General features: G+C 46.0%; 2 protein-coding genes across 7 annotated transcripts in view; both read left to right on the forward strand.

The window, feature by feature from the left end:
* Nucleotides 1-24001, forward strand: part of clasp2 (cytoplasmic linker associated protein 2) — a 376943-nt gene that overhangs the window by 28866 nt on the left and 324076 nt on the right. The window lies entirely within an intron of this gene.
* On the forward strand, nucleotides 791-4676 carry LOC132401985 (uncharacterized). Its single transcript, XM_059984387.1, has 2 exons — nucleotides 791-880; nucleotides 3841-4676. Exon 2 carries the CDS (start codon nucleotides 3867-3869, stop codon nucleotides 4530-4532), a length of 666 nt encoding a protein of 221 aa, XP_059840370.1. The 5' UTR covers nucleotides 791-880; nucleotides 3841-3866; the 3' UTR covers nucleotides 4533-4676.

Genomic DNA, 24001 nt, shown 5'->3' on the forward strand with positions numbered 1-24001 from the left:
CAGCGTGGGACTTTGTTGGCACCAGTTTGCTTTCAGCAGTTATCACAGCCAGACCTTTGTGTATTTTTCACAGTGATTATCTATAGACATTATATTAATTGTCATTTTTTTTACTGTTGTGTGTGATGGATTAGTGTAAGACAAAGACTACTTACCGGTAGCACATAAATTCAGAGTTGGGAATGGTGGGAATGCCAAAATGCTAACGATCATCCACTTGGGCAGCTGAGGTGATGATAGTTTACTTTTCTGATGGTTCAATGTACATATTGTTTCATGTACAAAATTGTTAAAAATATATAAAACTATTGTACTTTCAGGGTATATGTGTAAGCTGTATATGCAATGTAAATGAATTTCATGTTTAGACTTGGGTTCCATTCCTAAAGTTTCTTGGTATATAGATGCAAATATTACCAAATCTGAAAAAGTCCAAAATACTTCCTGCCCCAAGCATTTCCAATAAGGGTTCTCAACCTGTTTTGACAGTTATTTTACAATTCAACTACAAGGTAATGGTAGTATTGTAGCGCCTCATTTCCTAGCGTATCCGAACCGACTCACAATTAGATAGCCTACGGGGGTTTGCGAGCACAGAGCTTTGGAGCCTCTTCGCCATGGGGGGCCGGTTGACAGAGGCTTAAAAGTGAGGCTGAAGTTTTCGAATAAAGTTTTTCCTTCGACTGCAGTTACCGACTCCGTGTCGTAATTTTAGCGCTGCTTGTAGCACACCGCTACAATTGGTGACCCCGACGGTCCAAACGATTTTTGGACCAGAAATGACCGACGCCGCCTCTGTTCATGCGGTTTCGTTGAAACTGCCGGGTTTCTGGACACAGCGCCCGGACCTATGGTTCCAGCAAGCCGAAGCCCAATTCCACGTTCGCCGGATCACCTCAGAAGACACCCGCTACTACTACGTGGTGGGCTCCCTCGACCAGGACACAGCTGCCCAGGTCGCGGAGTTCGTACAGTCGCCCCCGGCAGACGGCAAGTACACGGAATTCAAAGCCCTGCTCCTCAGGACTTTCGGACTCTCACGGCGCGAGCGGGCTGCCCGTTTACTGCACCTGGATGGCTTGGGCGACAGACCTCCATCGGCTTTAATGAATGAGATGTTGTCTCTGGCCGAGGGACACACAGGCCTCATGTTTGAGCAGGCATTCCTGGAGCAGCTGCCCGAGGACATACGCCTGCTGCTGTCCGACGCGGATTTCAGTGACCCCCGGAAGGTGGCAGCCCGGGCGGACTTGCTGTGGAACGCCAAAAAGGTGAGCGGGGCATCCATCGCACAGATCTCCCAGCCACGCTCCCGGCAGCAAACCAGTCCAGGCCCGGCCGCAGAGCCCACTAACCCCCGGCCCAATGACCACTGGTGCTTCTACCACCAGCGGTGGGGCGCAGAAGCCCGCCGTTGCCGCCCGCCCTGCAAGTTCCCGGGAAACGCCAGGGCCAGCCGCCGCTGATGGCTACGGCGGCTGGCCATCGGGATAGCCTCCTGTATGTGTGGGATAGAAGGTCGGGACGCCGGTTTTTGGTCGATACTGGGGCTGAGATCAGCGTTTTACCTCCGACGAGTTACGACACCCGCAGCAGGGCACCAGGTCCCCCCCCTGAGGGCCGTGAATGGCAGCACAGTAAGGACCTATGGCACCCGTCAGGTGCAGCTACTGTTCGGCCCCAGCCAGTTCACGTGGGACTTCACACTGGCCGCCGTAGCCCAACCGCTTCTGGGTGCGGATTTTTTGCGAGCTCACAGCCTGCTGGTTGACCTGCCCAGGAAGAGACTGGTACACGCCGAGACCTTTCAGACGTTCTCCCTGGGCGCGGCCCAGTTGCCAGCCCCTCACCTCGGCTCCATCACGCTGTCCGACAACGACTTCACCAGGGTCCTGGCGGAGTTCCCATCGGTTCTGGCACCGCAGTTCACAGCAGCCATGCCCAGGCACGGCGTACAGCACCACATCCCGACACAGGGACCACCCCTCCATGCCCGTGCTCGGCGGCTTCCCCCGGACAAGCTCCGACTGGCGAAGGAGGAGTTCCAGAGAATGGAGGAATTGGGGATCATCCGGCGGTCCGACAGCCCCTGGGCTTCCCCCCTGCACATGGTGCCCAAAGCGACGGGGGGCTGGAGACCGTGCGGCGACTACCGCAGGCTGAACGAGGCTACCACACCGGACCGCTACCCTGTGCCGCACATTCAGGACTTTGCGGCAAACCTGCACGGCGCCCGGATCTTCTCCAAGGTCGACCTTGTCCGAGGGTACCATCAAATCCCGATGCATCCTGACGACGTCCCCAAAACGGCTCTCATCACCCCGTTTGGCCTCTTCGAGTTCCTCCGCATGCCGTTCGGCCTGAAGAATGCCGCACAGACGTTCCAGCGGTTAATGGACGCGGTGGGACGGGACCTGGACTTCGCGTTCATCTATTTGGATGACATCCTCATAGCCAGCGGCAGTCGTCAGGAGCATCTGTCCCACCTCCGTCAACTCTGCGCCCGACTGAGTGAGTACGGTCTTACAATCAACCCTGTCAAATGCCAGTTCGGACTTGATACCATTGACTTCCTGGGCCACAGGATTACTAAAGACGGGGCAGCCCCTCTGCCCGCTAAGGTAGATGCGGTCCGCCACTTCCCCCGACCCACCACGATCAAAGGCCTTCAGGAATTCGTAGGTATGGTCAATTTCTACCGCCGCTTCCTCCCTTCAGCTGCCCGGATCATGCGCCCCCTGTTCGCCCTGATGTCGGGTCCGAGCAAGGACATTACCTGGGACGAGGAGTCCGCCGCCGCTTTTGTTCAAACGAAGGAAGCTTTGGCTGACGCCGCAATGCTAGTACATCCCAGAATGGACACCCCTACCGCCCTCACAGTGGACGCATCAAACACGGCAGTCGGTGGGGTGCTGGAGCAGCTCATCGCAGGTCGCTGGCAACCCCTGGCGTTTTTCAGCAAACACCTGCGGCCACCCGAGCTCAAGTACAGTGCTTTTGACCGGGAACTGTTGGTGCTCTACCTGGCAATCCGGCATTTCAGGTACTTCCTAGAAGGTCGGCCCTTCACCGCGTTCACGGACCACAAACCGCTTACCTTTGCGTTTACGAAAGCATCCGACCCCTGGTCATCCCGCCAGCAACGCCACCTGTCCTACATCTCTGAATACACAACGGATGTCCGGCACGTCTCGGGTAAGGACAATGTCGTGGCGGATGCGCTCTCTCGCCCTACCGTTCATGCCCTTTCCCAAGGGGTAGACTTTGAGGCACTGGCAGAGGCACAGCAGGTAGATGAGGAGATTCCGAGTTACAGGACTGCAGTCTCTGGTTTGCAGCTCCAGGACCTCCCCGTGGGCCCAGGTGAGAGGACCCTACTCTGTGACGTCGCCACCGACCAGCCCCGTCCAGTCGTCCCCGCAGCCTGGCGGCGACGTGTTTTCGACTCCATTCATAACTTGGCGCATCCCTCCATCCGGACAACTGTCCGGCTGGTTTCCAGCAGGTTCGTTTGGCACGGTCTCCGCAAACAGGTCAGTGAATGGGCCAGAACGTGCATGCACTGCCAGACGGCCAAGGTTCAGCGGCACACCAAAGCCCCACCGCAGCAGTTCCATCCCGCCCACCGGCGTTTCGACCACATTCATGTGGATATCGTGGGCCCCCTGCCAGTGTCGCGCGGAGCGCGTTACCTCCTGACTATCGTGGACCGGTTCACAAGATGGCCAGAGGCGGTCCCGCTCACCGACACCACCTCCGAATCTTGCGCCCGAGCCCTGCTCGCCACCTGGATATCCCGCTTTGGTGTACCAGCCCACATTACCTCCGACAGAGGCGCCCAGTTCACCTCCAGCCTGTGGTCAGCTATGGCCAGCCTTTTGGGGACTCAGCTGCACCACACCACTGCCTACCACCCACAGTCGAACGGGCTAGTGGAGCGTTTCCACCGTCACCTGAAGTCGGCCCTCATGGCCCGCCTGCGAGGAGCCAACTGGGCGGACGAGCTTCCCTGGGTCCTTCTCGGCATCCGCACAGCGCCCAAGGACGACCTGCACACCTCGTCGGCCGAGTTGGTATACGGCGCGCCCCTGGCCGTCCCCGGGGAGTTCCTACCAGCCCCGAGGGGGCAAGAGGAAGAACCCGCTGCAGTCCTGGGCAGACTTCGCGAGAAGCTCAGTAACCTGGCCCCCATACCCACTTCACAGCATGGGCGGCACCCGACCTGCGTACCCAAAGACCTACGGAACTGTAAGTTTGTGTTTGTACGAAGGGGCGGGCATCGGCCACCGCTGCAGCGGCCATACGAGGGGCCGTTTACGGTGTTCCGGAACAACGGGTCCACGTTCGTGCTGGACGTTGGGGGGAAGGAGGAGGTTTTCACGGTGGACCGCCTCAAGCCGGCCCATGTGGACCTGGCGCAACCGGCCGAGTTTCCGGCGCCTCGGCGCAGAGGCCGACCTCCCAAGCAGGTTCTGGCCCAGGCTGTGGACATTGGGGGGTGTATCGCCGGTTCTGGGGGGGGGGTTATGTAGCGCCTCATTTCCTAGTGTATCCGAACCGACTCACAATTAGATAGCCTACGGGGGTTTGCGAGCACAGAGCTTTGGAGCCTCTTCGCCATGGGGGGCCGGTTGACAGAGGCTTAAAAGTGAGGCTGAAGTTTTCGAATAAAGTTTTTCCTTCGACTGCAGTTACTGACTCCGTGTCGTAATTTTAGCGCTGCTTGTAGCACAGCGCTACAGTATAAGTTTTGTTGTTAAAAGTCATATAGCACAGAACTTCCCCTCTGATCTTTCCCCCTCTGCGGCAGAACGTTTTGTCCTCGGTAAGGAGCCTCATCCTTGCCCCCCTGTGCTCACACCTCAATGAGTTCCACACCTGCCATGACGATGAGCTCTTCCTCTGCCTCTGAGCCTGTTTTGTTTTGGCAAGGACTCTTCACCCCTAACCGATGACCACCCTCCACCCCCCATCTTCAACCATCCTCCTCTTCCTGGACACCCTGCCCTGGTCTTCTGCCTGTTATGTACCTTTTCATTGCCAACTGCTGATGGGATATTAACTGTCTTGACTTTAACACTCCTGTCTCCTATTCCAACCTCACTCCTTCTGAACCACTCCCTCCGGAACAATCCTAACCTCACCATCAATCCTGCAGATAAGGGAGGTGCTGGAGTAATGTGGCGTACTGACCTCTGCCTTGCTGAGGCCCAGCGCCAACTCTGACACCACCTCTTACTTACCCCTTGAGCAGGACCACACTAAGAAACGCCAGGCCATTGTCTCTCAACCATCACCAACCTTATTGACACTGGGGAATCACAACCACCGACCTCATAGTTCCTACACCCTACATCTCCCATTTCTACCTCCTACTCAAGATCCACGAACATGCTTGTCCAGGTAGACCCATTGTTTCAGCTTGTTCCTGCCCCTCTGAACTTGGAGTTGAGGTATGCAGATATGTTTTATCTCCCCCAGTTCAGTCCCTTCCCAGCTACAAATGTGACATCACACACGCTCTTGATCTTTTCAAGGATTTCAAGTGACCTGGCCCCCATATCATTTTTACTATGAATGTCCAGTCCCTATATACCTCCATCCCCCACCAGGAAGGCCTCAAAGCTATCCTGTTTATTTTTCTGGACACCAGACCTAACAGTTCACCTCCACCACCACTCTCCTCTGTCTAGTGGAACTTGTCCTCACTCTCAATAATTTCTCCTTTGGCTCCTCCCACTTCCTTCAAACAAAAGGGGCAACCATGAGCACTTGCGTGGGTCTCAGCTGTGACTGCCTGTTTGTGGGCTATGTGGAACAATCCCATGTACCAAGCCTGCACTGGTGACTGTCCCACACTTTACTGACACAATATTGATGGCTGAATTGGTGCTGCTTCCTGCACCAGTGCTGAACTTGTCGACTTCATCCACTTTGTCTCTCTCCAACTCCTTCAAATTCACCTGGTCCATTTCCGAAACCTCCCTTCCCTTTCTTGATCTCACTGTCTCTTATCTCTGGAGACAGCTTATCCACTGATGTCTATTACAAACTCACACAGCTACCTAGACTACACCTTGTCCCACCCCGCTACTTGTAAAAACACCATCCCTTTTATCTCATTCCTCTGTCTCCGTCGCATCTGCTCTCAGGATGAGGCTTTTCATTATAGAATGAAGGAAATGTCCTTTTTCAAAGAAAGGGCTTGCCTTCCTGCATCATCAATGCTGCTCTCAACCACATCTCTTCCATTTCATGCATATTTGCTTTTACTCCATCCTCCTTACCAGGGATAGGGTTCCTCTTGTACTCGCCTACCACCCCACCAGCCTCCACGTCCAGCACATAATTCTCCAAAACTTTTGCCATCTCCGACGGGATCCCACCACCAAGCACATCTTAACCTCCCCCCCCCCACTTTCAGCTTTCTGCAAGGATCACTCCCTACATGACTCCCTGTCCATTCGTCCCTCCCTATTGATCTTCCTCCTGGCACTTAACTTTGCAAGTGGAATAAGTGCTACACCTGCCCCTACACCTCCTCCCTTGCTACCACTCAGGGCCCTAAACAGTCTTTCCAAGTGAGGCGACACTTCACCTGTGAGTCTGTTGGGGTCATATACTGAGTTTGGTGCTCCTGGTGTGGCCTCCTGTAATCGGTGAGATCCAACTTAGATAGGGAGACTGCCACACATCTACGCGCCATCTGTCAGGGCATGTGGGGTCTCCAGTGCCCACCCATTTTAATTCCACTTCCCATTCTGTCCATGTCTATCCATGGCCTTCTCCACTGTCGTGTTGAGGTCACACTTAGGTTGGAATAACAACACCTTGTATTTTGATTGGGTAGCCTCCAACCATATGGCATAAACGTCGATTTCTCAAACTTCTGGTAGTGCCTCCCACTCCACCTCCCTTTTACCATTTCCCATCCCCTTTTCCCCCCCTCACCTTATCTCTTTGCCTGCCCATCACCTCACTCTGGTGCTGCTCCCCCTTTTTCTTTTTTCCATGCCCTTCTGTCTCATTCAGCAATCAACTTTCCAGCTCTTTACTTCCTCTCCCTCCAGGTTTCACCTATCACCTGATGTTTCTTACTCCCCTCCCCGCACCTTTTAAATCTGCGCCTTAGCTTTTTTTCTCTCCAATCCTGTCAAAGGGTTTTGGCTTGAAACGTCAACTGTATTTTTTTTTCCTTGGATGCTGCCTGGCCTTCTGAGTTCCTCCAGCACTTTGTGTGTAGCACATAAAAAGGCTCTTTGATGCAGCCTGGCCATGCTGACGGTACCTATTTATATAAATCAGTCCCAGTTACCAGATATGGTTTGTAGCCCTCTTTGCCTTGATGATTTAAGTGCTCATGTACTGTAAATACTACTAAAATATTTTGAGTGTAGCTGTCTTCATCTACTGCAGCAGTGAATTTCAGATTCTGAACATATCACGGTGGGAAAGGGCATTACTTTCTCTGATCCACCTACCCCTTATCCTGAAGCCATGTCCTCTAATTTTAAAATACCTCTGCTGTGTGGAGTATTTTCCACCGTCTACCTATCCTCATAATCTTTCTGCCTCCCTATTAAATCACTCCCCTGCACTCCAAGGAAAACAAATCCCAGACAAACAGACAAAATGCGATACAAAATGCAAGTTTGCCATCTTTTGCACCAAGTGGTGCGGAGAGGAACAACAACAGCCTTTAACATTAACAGAGGTTGGGAATCCCTGATCTAGCATTTTATGTGTTCCTGAAGATTTCCAGCATCATTCATCCCAGTCAATTTATTTCTGTGTTATTTTCTTATGCTGCCTCCTTCAGGCATCTTTGTATTTGTATACAGAAATCGTTCTACCTGTTCCTGAATACTCTTCAGGGCCTGCCAGTCATTATGAAGGTCTACCCTTAATGTGCATCATAAAGTGCATCACCTTGACTTAACTGGATTAAATTTCAAAATTTATTGCTCTTGCCTTCTTGCCAATTAACTTCACTCTCAACAACACACCTATTTTTATATCATTTGCAAACCTTTCACACATGGCTTAATAACCAAATCATCAATGTCTGTAACAAGCAGCAAGGGTAGTAATGTGATGTCTCTCTGGTACGTCATTGGTCACAGGCTTCCAATCACAAAATAAGTCTTCTATCAACCCCTCTGTGCCTTGGGTCTCGCGGCCACCCTGTCAGGTTTGTTACTGAAAATAAAGATCATGGGATTTATAGTGAATTGCAAGTTTAGATTCTGATCTGGCTTGTCTACAGAAGGGATAAAAGGTTGTTATTTCGGCTGGAGGTCCATTGACCAGTGGTGTTCCACACGGATTAGTGCTGGGACCTCTGTTTGTACATCACTGATTTGGATTAAAAATGCAAATGGGTGGATTAACAAATTTGCAGGTGACATCAAGATTGGAGTTGTGGATAGTGTACAGGACTGCCAAAGAATACAATGGGATTTAGCAGAGTTATAGATATGGTTAGAGAAGTGGCAGATGGAGTTTAATCTGGCAAGTATAAGATGTTGAAATTTGAGCGTTCCAATGAAAGGAGAAAGTTAAGTAAACCCCGTAAAAGCAATGAGGTATGGGGGGGTGGGGAGGGTGAACCTTGGGGATCAAGGTCTGTGGTTCAGTAAAAGTGCCTGCTAAGTGGATAAGGTAGTAAAGAATGCTTGCCTTCAGTGGTAGGGGTGTTCAGTGTAAGAGTAAGGAAGTTATGTTGCAGCTAATTAAAATTTTAGTCAGACTGTTTTTGGAATATTGTGTGCAGTTCTCTTTGCCAGTTTATAGTAAGGATGTGAAGACTGTGGAAAGGGTATAGAAGAGGTTTATCATGATAAGATATATAAGATGTATAGATGAGAGTCTGAGCTGTGAAGAAAGATTGGACAAACCTGAGTGGTCCCCCCCTGGAGTGTCAGAGGCTGAGAGGAGACAGAATGTTTTAGACCCCATTCTCCCCATTTTATCCAGGATTGAAATATTAAACACTAAAGGACATGGTTTTAAGGTTGAGGGGGGAGTCTAAAGGTGGTATGAGAGGCAAGTTTTTAATGCAGAGGATGATAGATGCCTGGAATAGATTATCAGCGTAGTAGTGGAAGCAAGCATTTTGGTGCTTAAGGAGCTGTTAGACACATGACTATGAAGGGACTGGAGGGATAAGGATGATATGCAGGAAGAGAACAGGGTGTAAATTGGCATTTGAGATTCTGCAGATGCTGGAAGTCCAGAACAACGCGCACACAGTGCTGGAGGAGCTCAGCAGGTCAAGAGACCTGATGAAGGATCTCGGCCCAAAACATTGACCAAACAAATTCATTTCCATAGATGCCGTCTGATTTGCTGAGTTCCCGCAGCACTTGTGTGTGTTGCTCTGGTATAAATTGTTACTAAGATTGGTATAACATCATAGCCTGTCCAATGCTGTGCAGTTGCATATTCTAGACCCTGGGAATGACTTAATGCTATTCAAGAAACTCAGCACCACTCCCTCCTTGATCTCAAAATGCCTTATCATATTAGCGTAGCCCATATTGCTGTTATTACCTCCATGTCCTTCTCTTGGTGAATAAGACTCAAAGTACTTGATTAATACCTCACCCACATCCTCTAACTTCAAGCATAATACAGTATCCTTGTTATACTTTTGTTTTAATGCATATATGAAATCCTAAGGATTTTCTTTGATCCTGCTTGCTAAGGACATTTCATGAAGCCTAAACCTTTGCCTGAGTTCTCTTCATCTTTCTTTAAATTCCTGTCTGATAGTATCTTCCTAAGTCTTACTTATGCTCCTTTTTCCTCTTTTGACTCAAATTCACAACCACTCTCATCACACAAGATTTTCTTGCTGTACTTTCTTGGACCTTCTCAGAGCTGGACTCTGATGAGCAGTCTTAAGCAGCTCCCACAGGTAAAGTTGTAATTTGACCACCCCAAATTAGTACTTTCTTGCAAGATCCAGACATCCTTATTTATAGCAAGCTCAAAATGTAAGGAGTTGCAATCACTGCTCTCCTACTGAAAGACCACTCGTGTGGCCAGGCTATCTACCTATAACAAGGTCCAGATGTAAACATGAGAGGCTGCAGATGCTGGAAATCTGGAGGAAAATGGAAGAGTTTTCGGCTTGAAACATTGACTGTTCATTTCCCTCCATAGATGCTGCTGACCTGTTGAGTTGCTCTAAGGTTTCCAGCATCTGCAGTCTCTTATGTGGCTTCTATAGCTGGATTATACGCATACTGTTCAAAAAAACACTCTTGAATTCACTCAGGAAATTCTATTCCGTCCAAATCAGTTGTACTAAAGAAGTTGCAGATTATATAAAAGGTTAATGTAAATAGACCAAATCAATATAGTTTCATAATGAATTTGCTGCAAGTTTTTGTTTAGTTCTCTGTTGGATTTGTAAACAAAGTCAAAGTTGATTTTATTGTCTTGCATACAAATAAATGTAATGTATCCACAAGTGCAATGAGTTGCAAGAAAAAGTTTGTGAATCCTTTACCTGGTTTTCTGCATCTAAGTCACAATATCAGACAAACGCAATCTTTCTAAACTAGTAACACACAGACACTTGTGCTTTTCATCATTCACAGTCCAGGCTGGCAAAAGTATGTGAACCCTCGTATTTAATAAATGGTAGAACCTCCTTTAGTAGCAATAACCTGCACCAAAAATTTCCTGTAGCCACTGATCAGTCATGCACAAAGGCAAGGAGGAATTTTAGACCATTCCTTCATACAAAACTGTTTCAGTTCATCTGTATTTCTGGGATACCTTTCATGAACAGCCCTCTTCAGGTCATGCCACAGCAACTCATTTGGATTAAGGTCTGGACCCTGACTTGGCCATTCCAAAACATTTTTTTTTCTTGTGTTGCGAATCATTGTCTTGTAATTCAACTTCTATTAAGCTTCAGGTGATGGACAGCTACCCTGATGTTCTCCTGTAAAATAGTTACAATTTTAAATTTATTGTTCCTTCAACGATTGCAAGCTGTCCAGGCCCTGAGGGAGCAAAGCAGCCCCAAACCACAGTGCTCCTTCCACCACTTTAGGCAGATTGTGTTTGTCTATTATTGTGACTTGGATGAAGATCAGACCATATTTTGAGTAATTGTTGCAGAAAACTGGGTAATTGCAAAGGGTTCACAAACTTTTTCTTATAACTATGGATGATCCATACACTGTTCCAAAATACCCTCTTGAATTTACTCAAGCAATTCTATCCCACCTAAACCAGTTGTACTAAGGAAGTTGTAGATTATATAAAAGATTAATTTAAACAGACCAAGTCGATGTGGTTTCATAGTGAATTTGCTACAGGTGTTTGTTTTATTCTCTGTTGGTTTTGTAAACAATGTCAAATTTGATTTTGCCTTGCACACAAATACAGATATGCTCAAGTGCAATGAAAAAATAATTGTAGCGCTGTCAAAGGTAAATTGCATCAGATATACAACATTCACAAGAAAATATAAATCTTACCCAAATTTAGCAAGGGAGAGCACAATTAAAACAATAAACCTAAGTCCGTTGTAGTACAAAGCGGTCATAGTGTCGCTTTATAGAGTTGTTTTGGTTGGTGCAAGGACCAAATGGTTGAAGGGAATTGGCTGTTCTTGAACCTGGTGGTAACTACTCTTGTTCCTTGTATATGACCCCCACCGTACTTACTCCATTTCCTGTGCTCTTGAGCAAAGTCTCTTGTCACTTTTGCCTTGGGTTGCTGATAAAACCATCACCCATACCCAAATCAATTCTCTTTTCCCTTTTTGTATTTTTTTGAATATCAGTTAGCTGGGTATACTTGATATGAACCATAATTACTGTGTCATCACTTCCAGTTAATTGTGTATCTTTATTTGTGTGCTTAGTTTTTTCCGGTTTTGTTGCAAAGAATGTGTGCATTCTGATACACTGTATTAAACTTTAGTTTTACCATTTTATCTTGAAGTTTTTAGTTGATAATATAACCATATAACAATTACAGTAGGGAAACAGGCCATCTTGGCCCTTCTAGTCCGTGCCGAATGCTTACTCTCACCTAATCCCACCGACCTGCACTCAGCCCATAACTCTCCATTCCATTCATGTCCATATACCTATCCAATTTTTTTTTAAATGTCAAAATCGAACCTGCCTCTACCACTTCTACTGGAAGCTTATTCCACACAGCTACCGCTCTCTGAGTAAAGAAGTTCCCCCTCGTGTTACCCCTAAACTTTTGCCCCTTAACTCTCAACTCATGTCCTCTTGTTTGAATCTCCCCTACTCTCAATGGAAAAAGCCTATCTACGTCAACTCTATCTATCCCCCTCATTATTTTAAAAACCTCTATCAAGTTCCCCCTCAACCTTCTACGCTCCAAAGAATAAAGACCTAACTTGTTCAATCTTTGCACCTTTGCGCCATTGTTCTTCATTTTTTTTCCTGTTTCACTCTTCTTAGCGTTATCCTGTTTGCTACTTTGTTCAATGGCCTTGGTTTTTTCTGTCACCTGAAGTTTACTAGTGCCATAATTCGTGTTTCCTTAGAAGTAAACAGAGGCCGCTTTGGCTGAAATGTACAACAACCCGCAGAGAAATTCCCTGCTGATATTTTTTCCCCCCTGAAACCTATTCTCCTTGTGCTCCTGTCAACTCTACTGGGGTTCCAGGCTAAACTCTTGAGGCAGTTTACAATGGCCAGCCAATTTGCACATGCCAGGATGTGAGAGGAAACCAAGCACCTGGGGAGAAACCCAGGATTAAACCTGGACTATTAGAACTTCACCAGTCACTTGTCCTCACCCCCCTTCCCCCACCATCCCTGCCAGCCATTACCTGCAAAAACAAACAGGTTAATTTAGTACCTTTCTGTTCAATTTACCAGGGCACAACCAGGCAAAATGAAATTCAGATACAAGATCAAATGTGATCTTTTTGAATGGTGGAGCAGGTGTGAGGGGCTTAGTGGTGTAATCTTGTTTGTACTTATTTCTCTTCATTTCCCTGCGGCTAGTCTGTTGAGTTGATGCTGGCTCTCAGAGCAGTCCTCAATCAGATTGCCCACAGAGGTCAAGGCCGTAATCAATTCAATTGAGCTGTGAGGCAGCAACACTACTGTATGCCTAATAGGTGCAAGCCACTTAGTCCATCTCGGCTCCCAAGGGAGGCATATCTTCGCTTCCATTGCTCTTAACCTTTACTCACATTTTCCCATCAGTTATTGTGTTCTTATGCAAATCTTTAAAGTCATAGAGTACTGCAGCATAGAAACAGGCTGTTTTGGTCCATCTAGTTCTTCATGAACTATTAATTTGCTTGGTCTGATTGACCTGCACTCAGACCATAGCGCTTCATATCCCTTCTCATCGTGTAGAATTATTTCACTTGTGGATTTAGTTACTTGCACTCTTTTTAATAGGTGGCCAAATTTCAATACAGTAATTGTTCTAACTTGCATAGATTTTCAAAATCTTAATAGATAAATTTTAAAATGGCTACCTGGCTTTTACAGTTGAAGTTGCTGGTGGTGGTTTGCCAGTTGCCAGTGCTTTGAGGGTAAATTTAGGGACATGGCAACTGTGTTATGTATCTAGATCAGGTAGAGGCACAGAGAGAATTAGAACAGAATACTGACAGGAGCATCTGCGTCAGCAGCATCCTGATTCTTAACTTGTATTGAAACTTGACTAAATGTTTTAATACTTTCTGTAATATGTAAGAGCTATTAGAGAGAGAGAGAGGCCTGAGGCACAAAGTAGCATAGAACATGGAACACGAGAAAGTCTGCAGATGCTGGAAATCCAAAGCAACACACACAAAATGCTGGAGGAATTCAGCAGGTCAGACAAAACCTATGGAAATAAACAGTTGATGTTTAGGCAGAGAGCCTTCATTGGGACTGGAAAAGAGTCCCTTCTATGCTCCAAAGAATAAAGACCTAACTTGTTCAATCTTTGCACCTTTGCACCATTGTTCTTCATTTTTTTCCTGTTTCACTCTTCTTAGTGTTATCCTGTTTGCTACTTTGTTCAATGGCTTTGTTCAGCCCCAGAATAAAAAAGTTGGGGAAAGGGAAGGAGGATAATGAGGTAATAGATAAAGCTACGTGGGTGGGAAAGATATATGGCTGGCAAGGAAGGAATCTGATAGGAGAGGAAAGTAGACCATAGGAGACAAGGAAAGAGGGGGGGGGGGGACCCAGGCAGAAGACGTAAAAGTCCAGAGTGAGGAATGGAAGAAGAGGGAGGTTATGACATAAAGCAGTATGTCATAATGATATTTGGCTCATGATATTGCAATCTACCCTGAGATCAATCTAACCCTTCCCATCTATGTAGCCCAACATTTTTCTTTAATTGATGTGCCTATCTAAGAGTTTCTTAAATGCTCCTAATGTATCTGCCTCTACTACCACCACCAGCACCCTGGCAGTGTATTTCATGCACTTATCACTGTGTGCATTTACAAAAAAGCACCTACCTCAGACAGTCTTCCCTCTTCTCTTCCCTCTCCCCAATACCTTTCTCCAATCACCTTAACATTAAGTACTTTGATATCATTGCCACCCTGGAAAAAAGGCATTGGCTGTGCTCTCAATCTTTGCTTCTTATATTCGATAGATCTCTATCAAACATCCTCTAATCCTCTTTTGCTTCAAAGACAAAATCCCAAGCCCACTCCTCATTACATGTTTTCTAATCCAGCAGTATCGTGGCAAATATCCTCTGCAAGCTCTCTAAAGCTTCCTATAATGGGGTGACCAGAACTGAACACAATACTTAAAAGTATGGTCTAACCTGAGTTTTATGGAGCTGCAACCTTATTTGTGCCTCTTGCATGTAATCCTCTGATTACTGAAGGCTAACACCACAGGTCTTAACAACCCTATCAATTTGCATGGCAACTTTGAGTCTATGGACGTGGGACCCAAGATACTTCTGTTCCTCAACACACCTCTGTTCTTCAACACTGCTATGAATCCTGCCATTAACTTTATACCCTGCCATCTAGTTTGACCTTCCAAGGTGTATCACTTCACATATTTCTGGATTGAACTCCGTCTGCTACTTCTCAGCCAAGCTCTGAAACCTGTCAATGTCCTATTGTAACCTATGACAACCTTATTGGGTTGACCATGGATGTTGCATCCCAGCAATCTTCATGATATGCAAGTCAGTACAAGCTGCTGATGAATCCAAAGAAATGGCGGAGATCAATTCTGTTTGACACCAGCAGCACTGGGAGAGTTGTCACTCGGTGTTGAGCTCAATGTAGGACTATCTTTAAAGCTCTGGCTCTGGATTTTTCCTTGGGGTTTACTCCCAAAGACTTCCCCATGAGTGGGTATAACTGTAAGTAGCAGAGAATTGAGATCAGGGCTGATGAGCCCTATTTCCCCGAAGTGACTGATTTTAAGGCTTTTGTAACCTGCTTTTGCCCCTTTCCCAGTCAGTAGAAAGGGTTTCACCAGACTTTGTAGCTCAGCCACATGTCAAGGTCAGGAGCTGGACTTGGTTGACAGAGGCCATTTGAATTGCACACCAATGGGAGCATTTAGTACATAGTGGGAGCTTATGCCTACTACCACTCCCAGCTATAACAACCTCAAGGAACCAGTCTGCTATGCTATCCACAACACTACCAACCTTTTGTCATTTAGTAAACTTGCCTTCCACTCAGCCTTCTACTTCCTCATCTTGTCCTTAATAAAATTCACAAAGAGCAGCAGCCCAAGAACAGATCCCTGTGAAACAACATTGATCATGGACATCCAGGTAGAAAATGCTCCATCTACTATCACCCTTTACTTTCTGTAGGCAAGCCAATTCTGAAATCATGTGGCCAAGTTTCCATGGATCTCATGGCTCCTGACTTTCTGAATGAGACCCTAACATATAGAACCTTATCAAACACCATCAGGCCTATGGTGTGTTGGCCTGTGTTTGTCAGAAAAATGAACTCAATACACACCACATCCACCACTCTACCTTCATCAACTTGTTTTATCATTTCCTTGAAAAAAGTCAGTCAAGCTTGTTAGGTTCAACCTTCCCTTCACAAAGCCATGCTGATTATCCCTAACCAGACTATGCTTCTCCAAATACTTGGAAAAACTTGTTGTAAGAATTCTTTCCAATAGTTTTCCCACCACTGATGTAAGGTTCACTAGTTTATAATGCCCAGAATTATCCTTAGTAATTTGAACAAAGGAATAACATTTGCAACCCTTGGTCTTCTGCATTACTGCTGTGGCCAGGAGAGCAATGGAGGATACAAAAATCAGCAAACTCTTCCCTCACTCCTGTAGTAACCTGGAGTATATCCTATCCAGCCCTGGTGATTTGTTTATCCTGAAATGTCCTGAAAAATAGTCTCGGCCTGTAACATTAACTGTTTATTCCCCTGATGAGTTCCTCCAGCATTTTGTATGTGTTGTACTGGATTTCCGGTATCTGCCGAATTTCTGGTATTTGACTTATTTGTCCTAATGATTTTCAGAAGATACAACACGACCTCTTTGTTAACCTCTACATGTTCTAGCACATAATCATGTTTTATACTATTCTTGCAAACGTCAAGCTTCCTCTCACTGGTAAATAGTGAAGCAAAGTATTTATTAAGGCCTTCCCCTACTTCTCCAATTCCAAGCACATTTCCTCTTTTACCCTGATTTGGACCTACTCTCGCTCCAGTCATTCTGCTGTTCACATGTGTAGAACACCATTTTCAATTATAGAAACATAGGAAACTTATAGCACAATACAGGCCCTTAGGCCCACAAAGCTGTGCTAAACATGTCCATACCTTAGAAAGTACCTAGGGGTTACCCATAGCCCTCTATTTTTCTAAACTCCATGTACCTATCCAGGAGTCTCTTAAAAGACCCTATCATATCTGCCTCCACCACCATCGTTGGCAGCCCTTTCCAAGCACTCACCACTCTCTGCGTAAAATCTTACCGCTGATGTAGAAACATAAAAAACCTACAGCACAATACAGGCCCTTTGGCCCACAAGGTTGTGCCGAGCATGTCCCTACCTTAGAAATTACTAGGCTTACCTGTTTTTCTAAGCTCAATGTACCTATCCAAAAATCTCTTAAAAGACCCTATCATATCCGCCTCCACCACCTTTGTCAGCAGCCCATTTCATGCATTTACCACTCTCTAAGTAAAAAAAACTTACCCCTGACATCTCCTCTGTACCTACTCCCCAACACCTTAAAACCTGTGTCCTCTTGTGGCAACCATTTCAGCCCTAGGAAAAAGCCTCTGACCATCCACTCGATCAATGCCTCTCATCATCTTATACACTTCTATCAGGTCACCTCTCATCCTCTGTAGCTCCAAGGAGGAAAGACCGAGTTCACTCAACCTATCCTCATAAGGCATGCGCCCCAATCCAGGCAACATCCTTGTAAATCTCCTCTGCACCCTTTCTATGGCTTCCACATCCTTCGTGTACTAAGGCGACCAAAACTGAGCACAGTACTCCAATTGGGGTCTGACCAGGGTCCTATATAGCTGCAACATTACCTCTCAGCTTCTAAATTCAATTCCACGATTGATGAAGGCCAATGCACCATACACCTTCTTAACCACTGAGTCAACCTGCACAGCTACTTTATGCGTCCTGTGGACTCGGACCCCAGATCCCTCTGATCCTCCACACTGCCAAGAGTCTTACCGTTAATGCTATATTCATATTTGACCTACCAAAATGAACCACCTCACACATCTGGGTTGAACTCCATCTGCCACTTCTCAGCCCAGTGTTGCATCCTATCTATGTCCCACTGTAACCTCTGACAACCCTCCACACTATCCACAACACCTACAATCTTGTGTCATCAGCAAACTTATTAACCCATCCCTCCACTTCCTCATCCAGGTCATTTATAAAAATCACAAAAGATCCCAGGAAGATCCCTGATGCCCTCTACTGGTGACTGGTCTCCATGCAGAATATGACCTGTCTACAACCACTCTTTGCCTTCTGTGGCAAGCCAGTTCTGGATCCACAAAGCAATGTCCCCTTGGATCCCATGCCTCCTTACTTTCTCAATAAGCCTTGCATGGGGTACCTTATCAAATACCTTGCTGAAATCCATATACAGTACATCTACTGCTCTTCCTTCATCAAGATGTCTATTCACATCCTCAAAAAATTCAATAAAGCCCTTGACAAAGCTGTGCTGTCTATTCCTAATCATATTATACCTCTCCAAATATTCATAAATCCTGCCTCTCAGGATCTTCTCCATCAACTTAGCAACCACTGAGGTAAGACTCACTGGTCTATAATTTCCTGGTCTACCTCTATTCCCTTTGTTGAATAAGGGAACAACATTTGCAACCCTCCAATCTTCTGGAACCTCTCCCACCCCTATTGATGATGCAAAGATCATAGCCAGAGGCTCAGCAATCTCCTCCCTCACCTCCCACAGTAGCCTGGGGTATATCTCATCCGGGCCCAGAGGCTTATCCAACTTGATGCTTTCCAAAAGCTCCAGCGCATCCTCTTTCTACATGCTCAAGCTTTTCAGTCTGCTGCAAGTCATCACTACAATCACCAAGAGCCTTTTCCATAGTGAATACTGAAGTAAAATATTCATTATGTACCTCTGCTGTTTCCTCCGGTTCCATACACACTTTCCCACTGTCACATTTGATAGGTTCTATTCTTCCACGCCTTATCCTCCGGCTCTTCACATACTTGTAGAATGTTTTGGAGTTTTCCTTAATCCTGCCACCAAGGCCTTCTCATGGCCCCTTCTGGCTCTCCTTATTTCCTCCTTAAGCTCCTTCCTATTAGCCTTATAATTATCTAGATCTATAACATTACCCAGCTCTCTGAACCTCTTGTAAGCTTTTCTTTTCTTCTTGACTAGATTTATTACAGCCTTTGTACACCACGGTTCCTGCACCCTACCATAACTTCCCTGTCTCATTGGAATGTACCTGTGCAGAATTTCACACAAATATCCCCTGAACATTTACCACATTTCTTCCATACTTTTCCTTGAGAACATCTGTTTCCAATTTAAGCTTCCAGTTTCCTGCCTGATAGCCTCATAATTCCCCTTACTGCAATTAAATGCTTTTCTTACTTGTCTGTTCCTGTCTCTCTCTATGGTAAAAGAGATAGAATTATGATCACTATCTCCAAAATGCTCTCCCACTGAGAGACCTGACCAGGTTCATTTCCCAATACCAGATCAAGTACAGCCTCTCCTCTTGTATGCTTATCTACATATTGTGTCAAGAAACCTTCCTGAACACACCTAACAAACTTCACCTGATGTCTCTGTATCTACATCCAAGCACCTTAAAACTGTGCCCTCTGGTGTTAGCAATTTCAGCCGTGGAAAAAAGCTTCTGACTATCCACACAATCAATGCCTCTCATTATCTTGTACACGTTTATCAAGTCACCCCTCATCCTCCGTTGCTCCAAGGAGAAAAGGCCAAGTCCAGTCAACTTGTTTTCATAAGGCATGCTCCCCAATCCAGGCAACATCTTTGTAAATCTCCTCTGCATACTTCCTATGATTCCCTCATCCTTCCTGTAGTGAGGTGACCAGAACTGAGCACAGTACTCCAAGTGGGAGTACTCCATGTGGAACAGGCTCTTCCAGTCCTTTGAGCCGTGCTGCTCTGCAACCCCCAATTTAATCCTAGCCTAGTCATGGGACAATTTACAGTAATCAATAAACTTGCTTATTTGGACTGTAGGAAGAAACCAGAGCACCGGAAGGTCATAGGCTGAACGTACAAACTCTTTGCAGATGGGTGGGAATTGAATCCATTTCAGGTCACTGTTACTGTAAAGTGTTGTGCTGAACCAATTAACATTAACAAACTTGTTTAAAATTTTACTACACTGAATTCTCTCATCAGCAGTTTGTTAAATTGTCCTTTGTTTAGTTTCATACTGTGCAGTTGGGCTGAGGTGAAAACCAGTGCATTTTTCCTTCATCAATTCACACATTTAAATGAGTATTAATTTTATTTCTCATAAAGCTGTTCCCCATTACCAATATTAACCTGAGTGATTTTGCTTCATTTATCTTTGCATTACTTTCTGAACAAAGTTTTCTATTCTCTGGTACAATCCTGTATCTAAAGGCAGTTAAAGATTATGGGCTTCTGGTCCTCAATTACCTTTGTTGCATTCTTCTTGACTTGCCAACTTGAATTTCAAGGACAGCAAATATATTTCTTTTTGATATTAATCTTTAACCTTTGTAGCATCTCAGCCATCACTGTTACTGATTGTAGACATGGGAGTTTTTAATATTCTTATGGATCCTAATAAAACATAGAACTGTGAATGTCAGGACCTGAAAGAGTGTTGTTCAACAGGGAGACCTTGGGTTAAAAATAAATAGTTCCCTGAAAATGGCTACCCGAATAGGTGGATGAAGAAGGCACATACATACTTGCTTTCATCATATATGACATTGAGCTGAAGAGTTGGGACATCATAAGGCAATAAGGTTAGGAGCAGAATTAGGAAATTTGGCTTATCAAGACTGCTCTGCCATTTCATCATGTCTGGATCCATTTTCCCTTTCAGCCCCAAACTCCTGCCTTCTCCCTGCATCCCTTCATGCCCTGACTAATCAAGAATCTATCTATATACTTCAATGCAAAAAGCATCAGGAACAAAGGTGATGAACTGAGAGCTTGGATACATACATGGAATTATAATGTAGTGGCCATTACGGGGACTTGGCTGGCACCAGGGCAGGAATGGATTCTCAATATTCCTGGATTTTAGTGCTTTAAAAGGGATAGATAGAGAGGGGGGGGGAAGGGGAGGAGGGGTGGCGTTACTGGTCAGGGATACTAATACAGCTGCAGAAAGGGTGGGTAATGTAGCAGGATCCTTTTTTGAGTCAGTATGGGTGGAAGTCAGGAACCTGAGGGGAACAGTTACTCTACTGGGGGTGTTCTGTAGTCCCCCCTGGTAGCAGCAGAGATACCAAAGAGCAGATTGGGAGGCAGATTTTGGAAAGGTGCAAAAATAACTGGGTTGTCATCATGGGTGACTTTAACTTTCCTAATATTGATTGACACTTGATTAGTTCCAAGGGTTCAGATGGGGCAGAGTTTGTTAAATGTGTCCAAGATGGATTCCTGTCACAGTATGTTGACAGGCCGACTAGGGGGAATGCCATACTAGATCTAGTGTTGGGTAACGAACTGGGTCAGGTCACAGATCTGTCAGTGGATGAGCATCTGGGGGACAGTGATCACCGCTCCCTGACCTTTATTATGATCATGGAAAAGGATAGAATCAGAGAGGACAGGAAAATTTTTAATTGAGGAAGGGCAAATTATGAGGCTATAAGGCTAGAACTTGCGGGTGTGAATTGGGATGATGTTTTTGCAGGGAAATGTACTATGGACATGTGGTCGATGTTTAGGGATCTCTTGCAGGATGTTAGGGATAAACTTGTCCTGGTGAGGAAGATAAAGAATGGTAGGGTGAAGGAACCATGCGTGACAAGTGAAGTGGAAGATCTAGTCAGGTGGAAGAAGGCAGCATACATGAGGTTTAGGAAGCAAGGATCATATGGGTCTATTGAGGATTATAGAATAGCAAGAAAGGAGCTTAAGGGGCTGAGAAGAGCAAGAAGGGGGCATGAGAAGGCCTTGGCGAGTAGGGTAAAGGAAAACCCCAAGGCATTCTTCATTTATGTCAAGAACAAAAGGATGACAGGAGTGAAGGTAGGACCGATTAGAGATAAAAGTGGGAAGATGTGCCTGGAGGCTGTGGAAGTGAGCGAGGTCCTCAATGAATACTTCTCTTCGGTATTCACCACTGAGAGGGAACTTGATGACTATGAGGGCAATTTGAGTGAGGTTGATTTTCTGGAGCATGTTGATATTAAGGGAGAGGAGGTGTTGGAGTTGTTAAAATACATTAGGACGGATAAGTCCCCGGGGCCTGACAGAATATTCCCCTGGCTGCTCCACGAGGCGAAGGAAGATATTGCTGAACCTCTAGCTAGGATCTTTATGTCCTCGTTGTCCACGGGAATGGTACCAGAGGATTGGAGGGAGGCGAATGTTATCTCCTTGTTCAAAAAAGGTAGTAGGGATAGTCCAGGTAATTATAGACCAGTGAGCCTTACATCTGTGGTGGGAAAGTTTGTTGGGAAAGATTCTTAGAGGTAGGATCTATGGGCATTTAGAGAATCAAGGTCTGATCAGGGACCGTTGGTATGGCTTTGTGAAGGGCAGATCGTGCCTAACAAGCCTGATAGAGTTCTTTGAGGAGGTGACCAGGCATATAGATGAGGGGAGTGCAGTAGATGAGATCTACATGGATTTTAGTAAGGCATTTGACAAGGTTCCACATGGTAGGCTTATTCAGAAAGTCAGAAGACAAGGGATCCAAGGAAGTTTGGCCAGGTGGATTCAGAATTGGCTTGCCTACAGAAGGCAGAGGGTCGTGGTCGAGGGAGTACATTCAGATTGGAGGGTTGTGACTAGTGGTGTCCCACAAGGATTTGTTCTGGGACCTCTGCTTTAGTGATTTTTATTAACAACCTGGATGTGGGGGTAGAATGGTGGGTTGGCAAGTTTGCAGGCAACACAAAGGTTGGTGGTGTTGTAGATAGTGTAGAGGATTGTCAAAGATTGCAGAGAGACATTGATAGGATGCAGAAGTGTGCTGAGAAGTGGAGATGGAGTTCAACCCGGAGAAGTGTGAGGTGGTACACTTTGGAAGGACAAATTCCAAGGCAGAGTACAAAGTAAATGGCAGGATACTTGGTAGTGTGGAGGAGCAGAGGGATCTGGGGGTACATGTCCACAGATCCCTGGAAATTGCCTCACAGGTAGATAGGGTAGTTAAGAAAGCTTATGGGATGTAAGTTTTCATAAATCAAGAGATAGAGTTTAAGAGACGCGATGTAATGATGCAACTCTATAAAACTCTGGTTAGGCCACACTTGGAGTACTGTGTCCAGTTCTGGTTGCCTCAGTATAGGAAGGATGTGGAAGCATTGGAAAGGGTACAGAGGAGATTTACCAGGATGCTGCCTGGTTTAGAGAGTATGGATTATGATCAGAGATTAAGGGAGCTAGGGCTTTACTCTTTGGAGAGACGGAGGATGAGAGGAAACATGATAGAGATGTACAAGATACTAAGAGGAATAGACAGAGTGGACAGCCAGCGCCTCTTCGCCAGGGCACCACTGTTCAGTACAAGAGGACATGGCTTTAAGGTAAGGGGAAGGAAGTTCAAGGGGGATAGTAAAGGAAGGTTTTTCACTCAGAGTGGTTGGTGTGTGGAATGCACTGCCTGAGTCAGTGGTGGAGGCAGATACACTAGTGAAGTTTAAGAGACTACTAGACAGGTATATGGAAGAATTTAAGGTAGGGGGTTATATGGGAGGCAGGGTTTGAGGGTCAGCACAACATTGTGGGCTGAAGGGCCTGTAATGTGCTGTACTAATCTATGTTCTATTACTGCCTTAAATATACCTAATGACTTGGCCTTAACAGCCACCTGTGATTCACCACGCTGGCTAAAGAAATACCTCCTCGCTGCTCTCTGGCTAAAGAAATTCCTCCTTGTCTCTGTACTAAATGGACATCTCTCTATTCTGAGGCTGTGACCTCTGGTCTTAGACTCCCTTGGCATAGGAAACATCCTCTCAGCATCCACTCTGTTGAGGCTTTTCAACATTCAAGAGGTTTCGATGAGAATCCCCCCCCCCCCCCCCCTTATTCTCCTGAATTCCAGCGAGTACAAGCTGAGAGTCATTAAATGCTCCTCATGTGATATGCCTTTCAGTCCTGGAATCATTTTCATGAGCCTCCTTTGAAATGTCTCCAATATCAGCATATCCTTTCTTAGGTAAGGGGCCCAAAACTGCTCACAATACTCCCAATGAGGCCTTATGTTATGGTTGTACAAAATGTTGGTGAGACTGCACTTGGAATATTGTGTGCAGTTCTGGTAACCACACTAGTAGGAGGGACATG

The sequence above is a fragment of the Hypanus sabinus genome, chromosome 1 (assembly GCF_030144855.1).
Source record: "Hypanus sabinus isolate sHypSab1 chromosome 1, sHypSab1.hap1, whole genome shotgun sequence".
In the NCBI taxonomy this organism is placed as follows: Eukaryota; Metazoa; Chordata; class Chondrichthyes; order Myliobatiformes; family Dasyatidae; genus Hypanus; species Hypanus sabinus.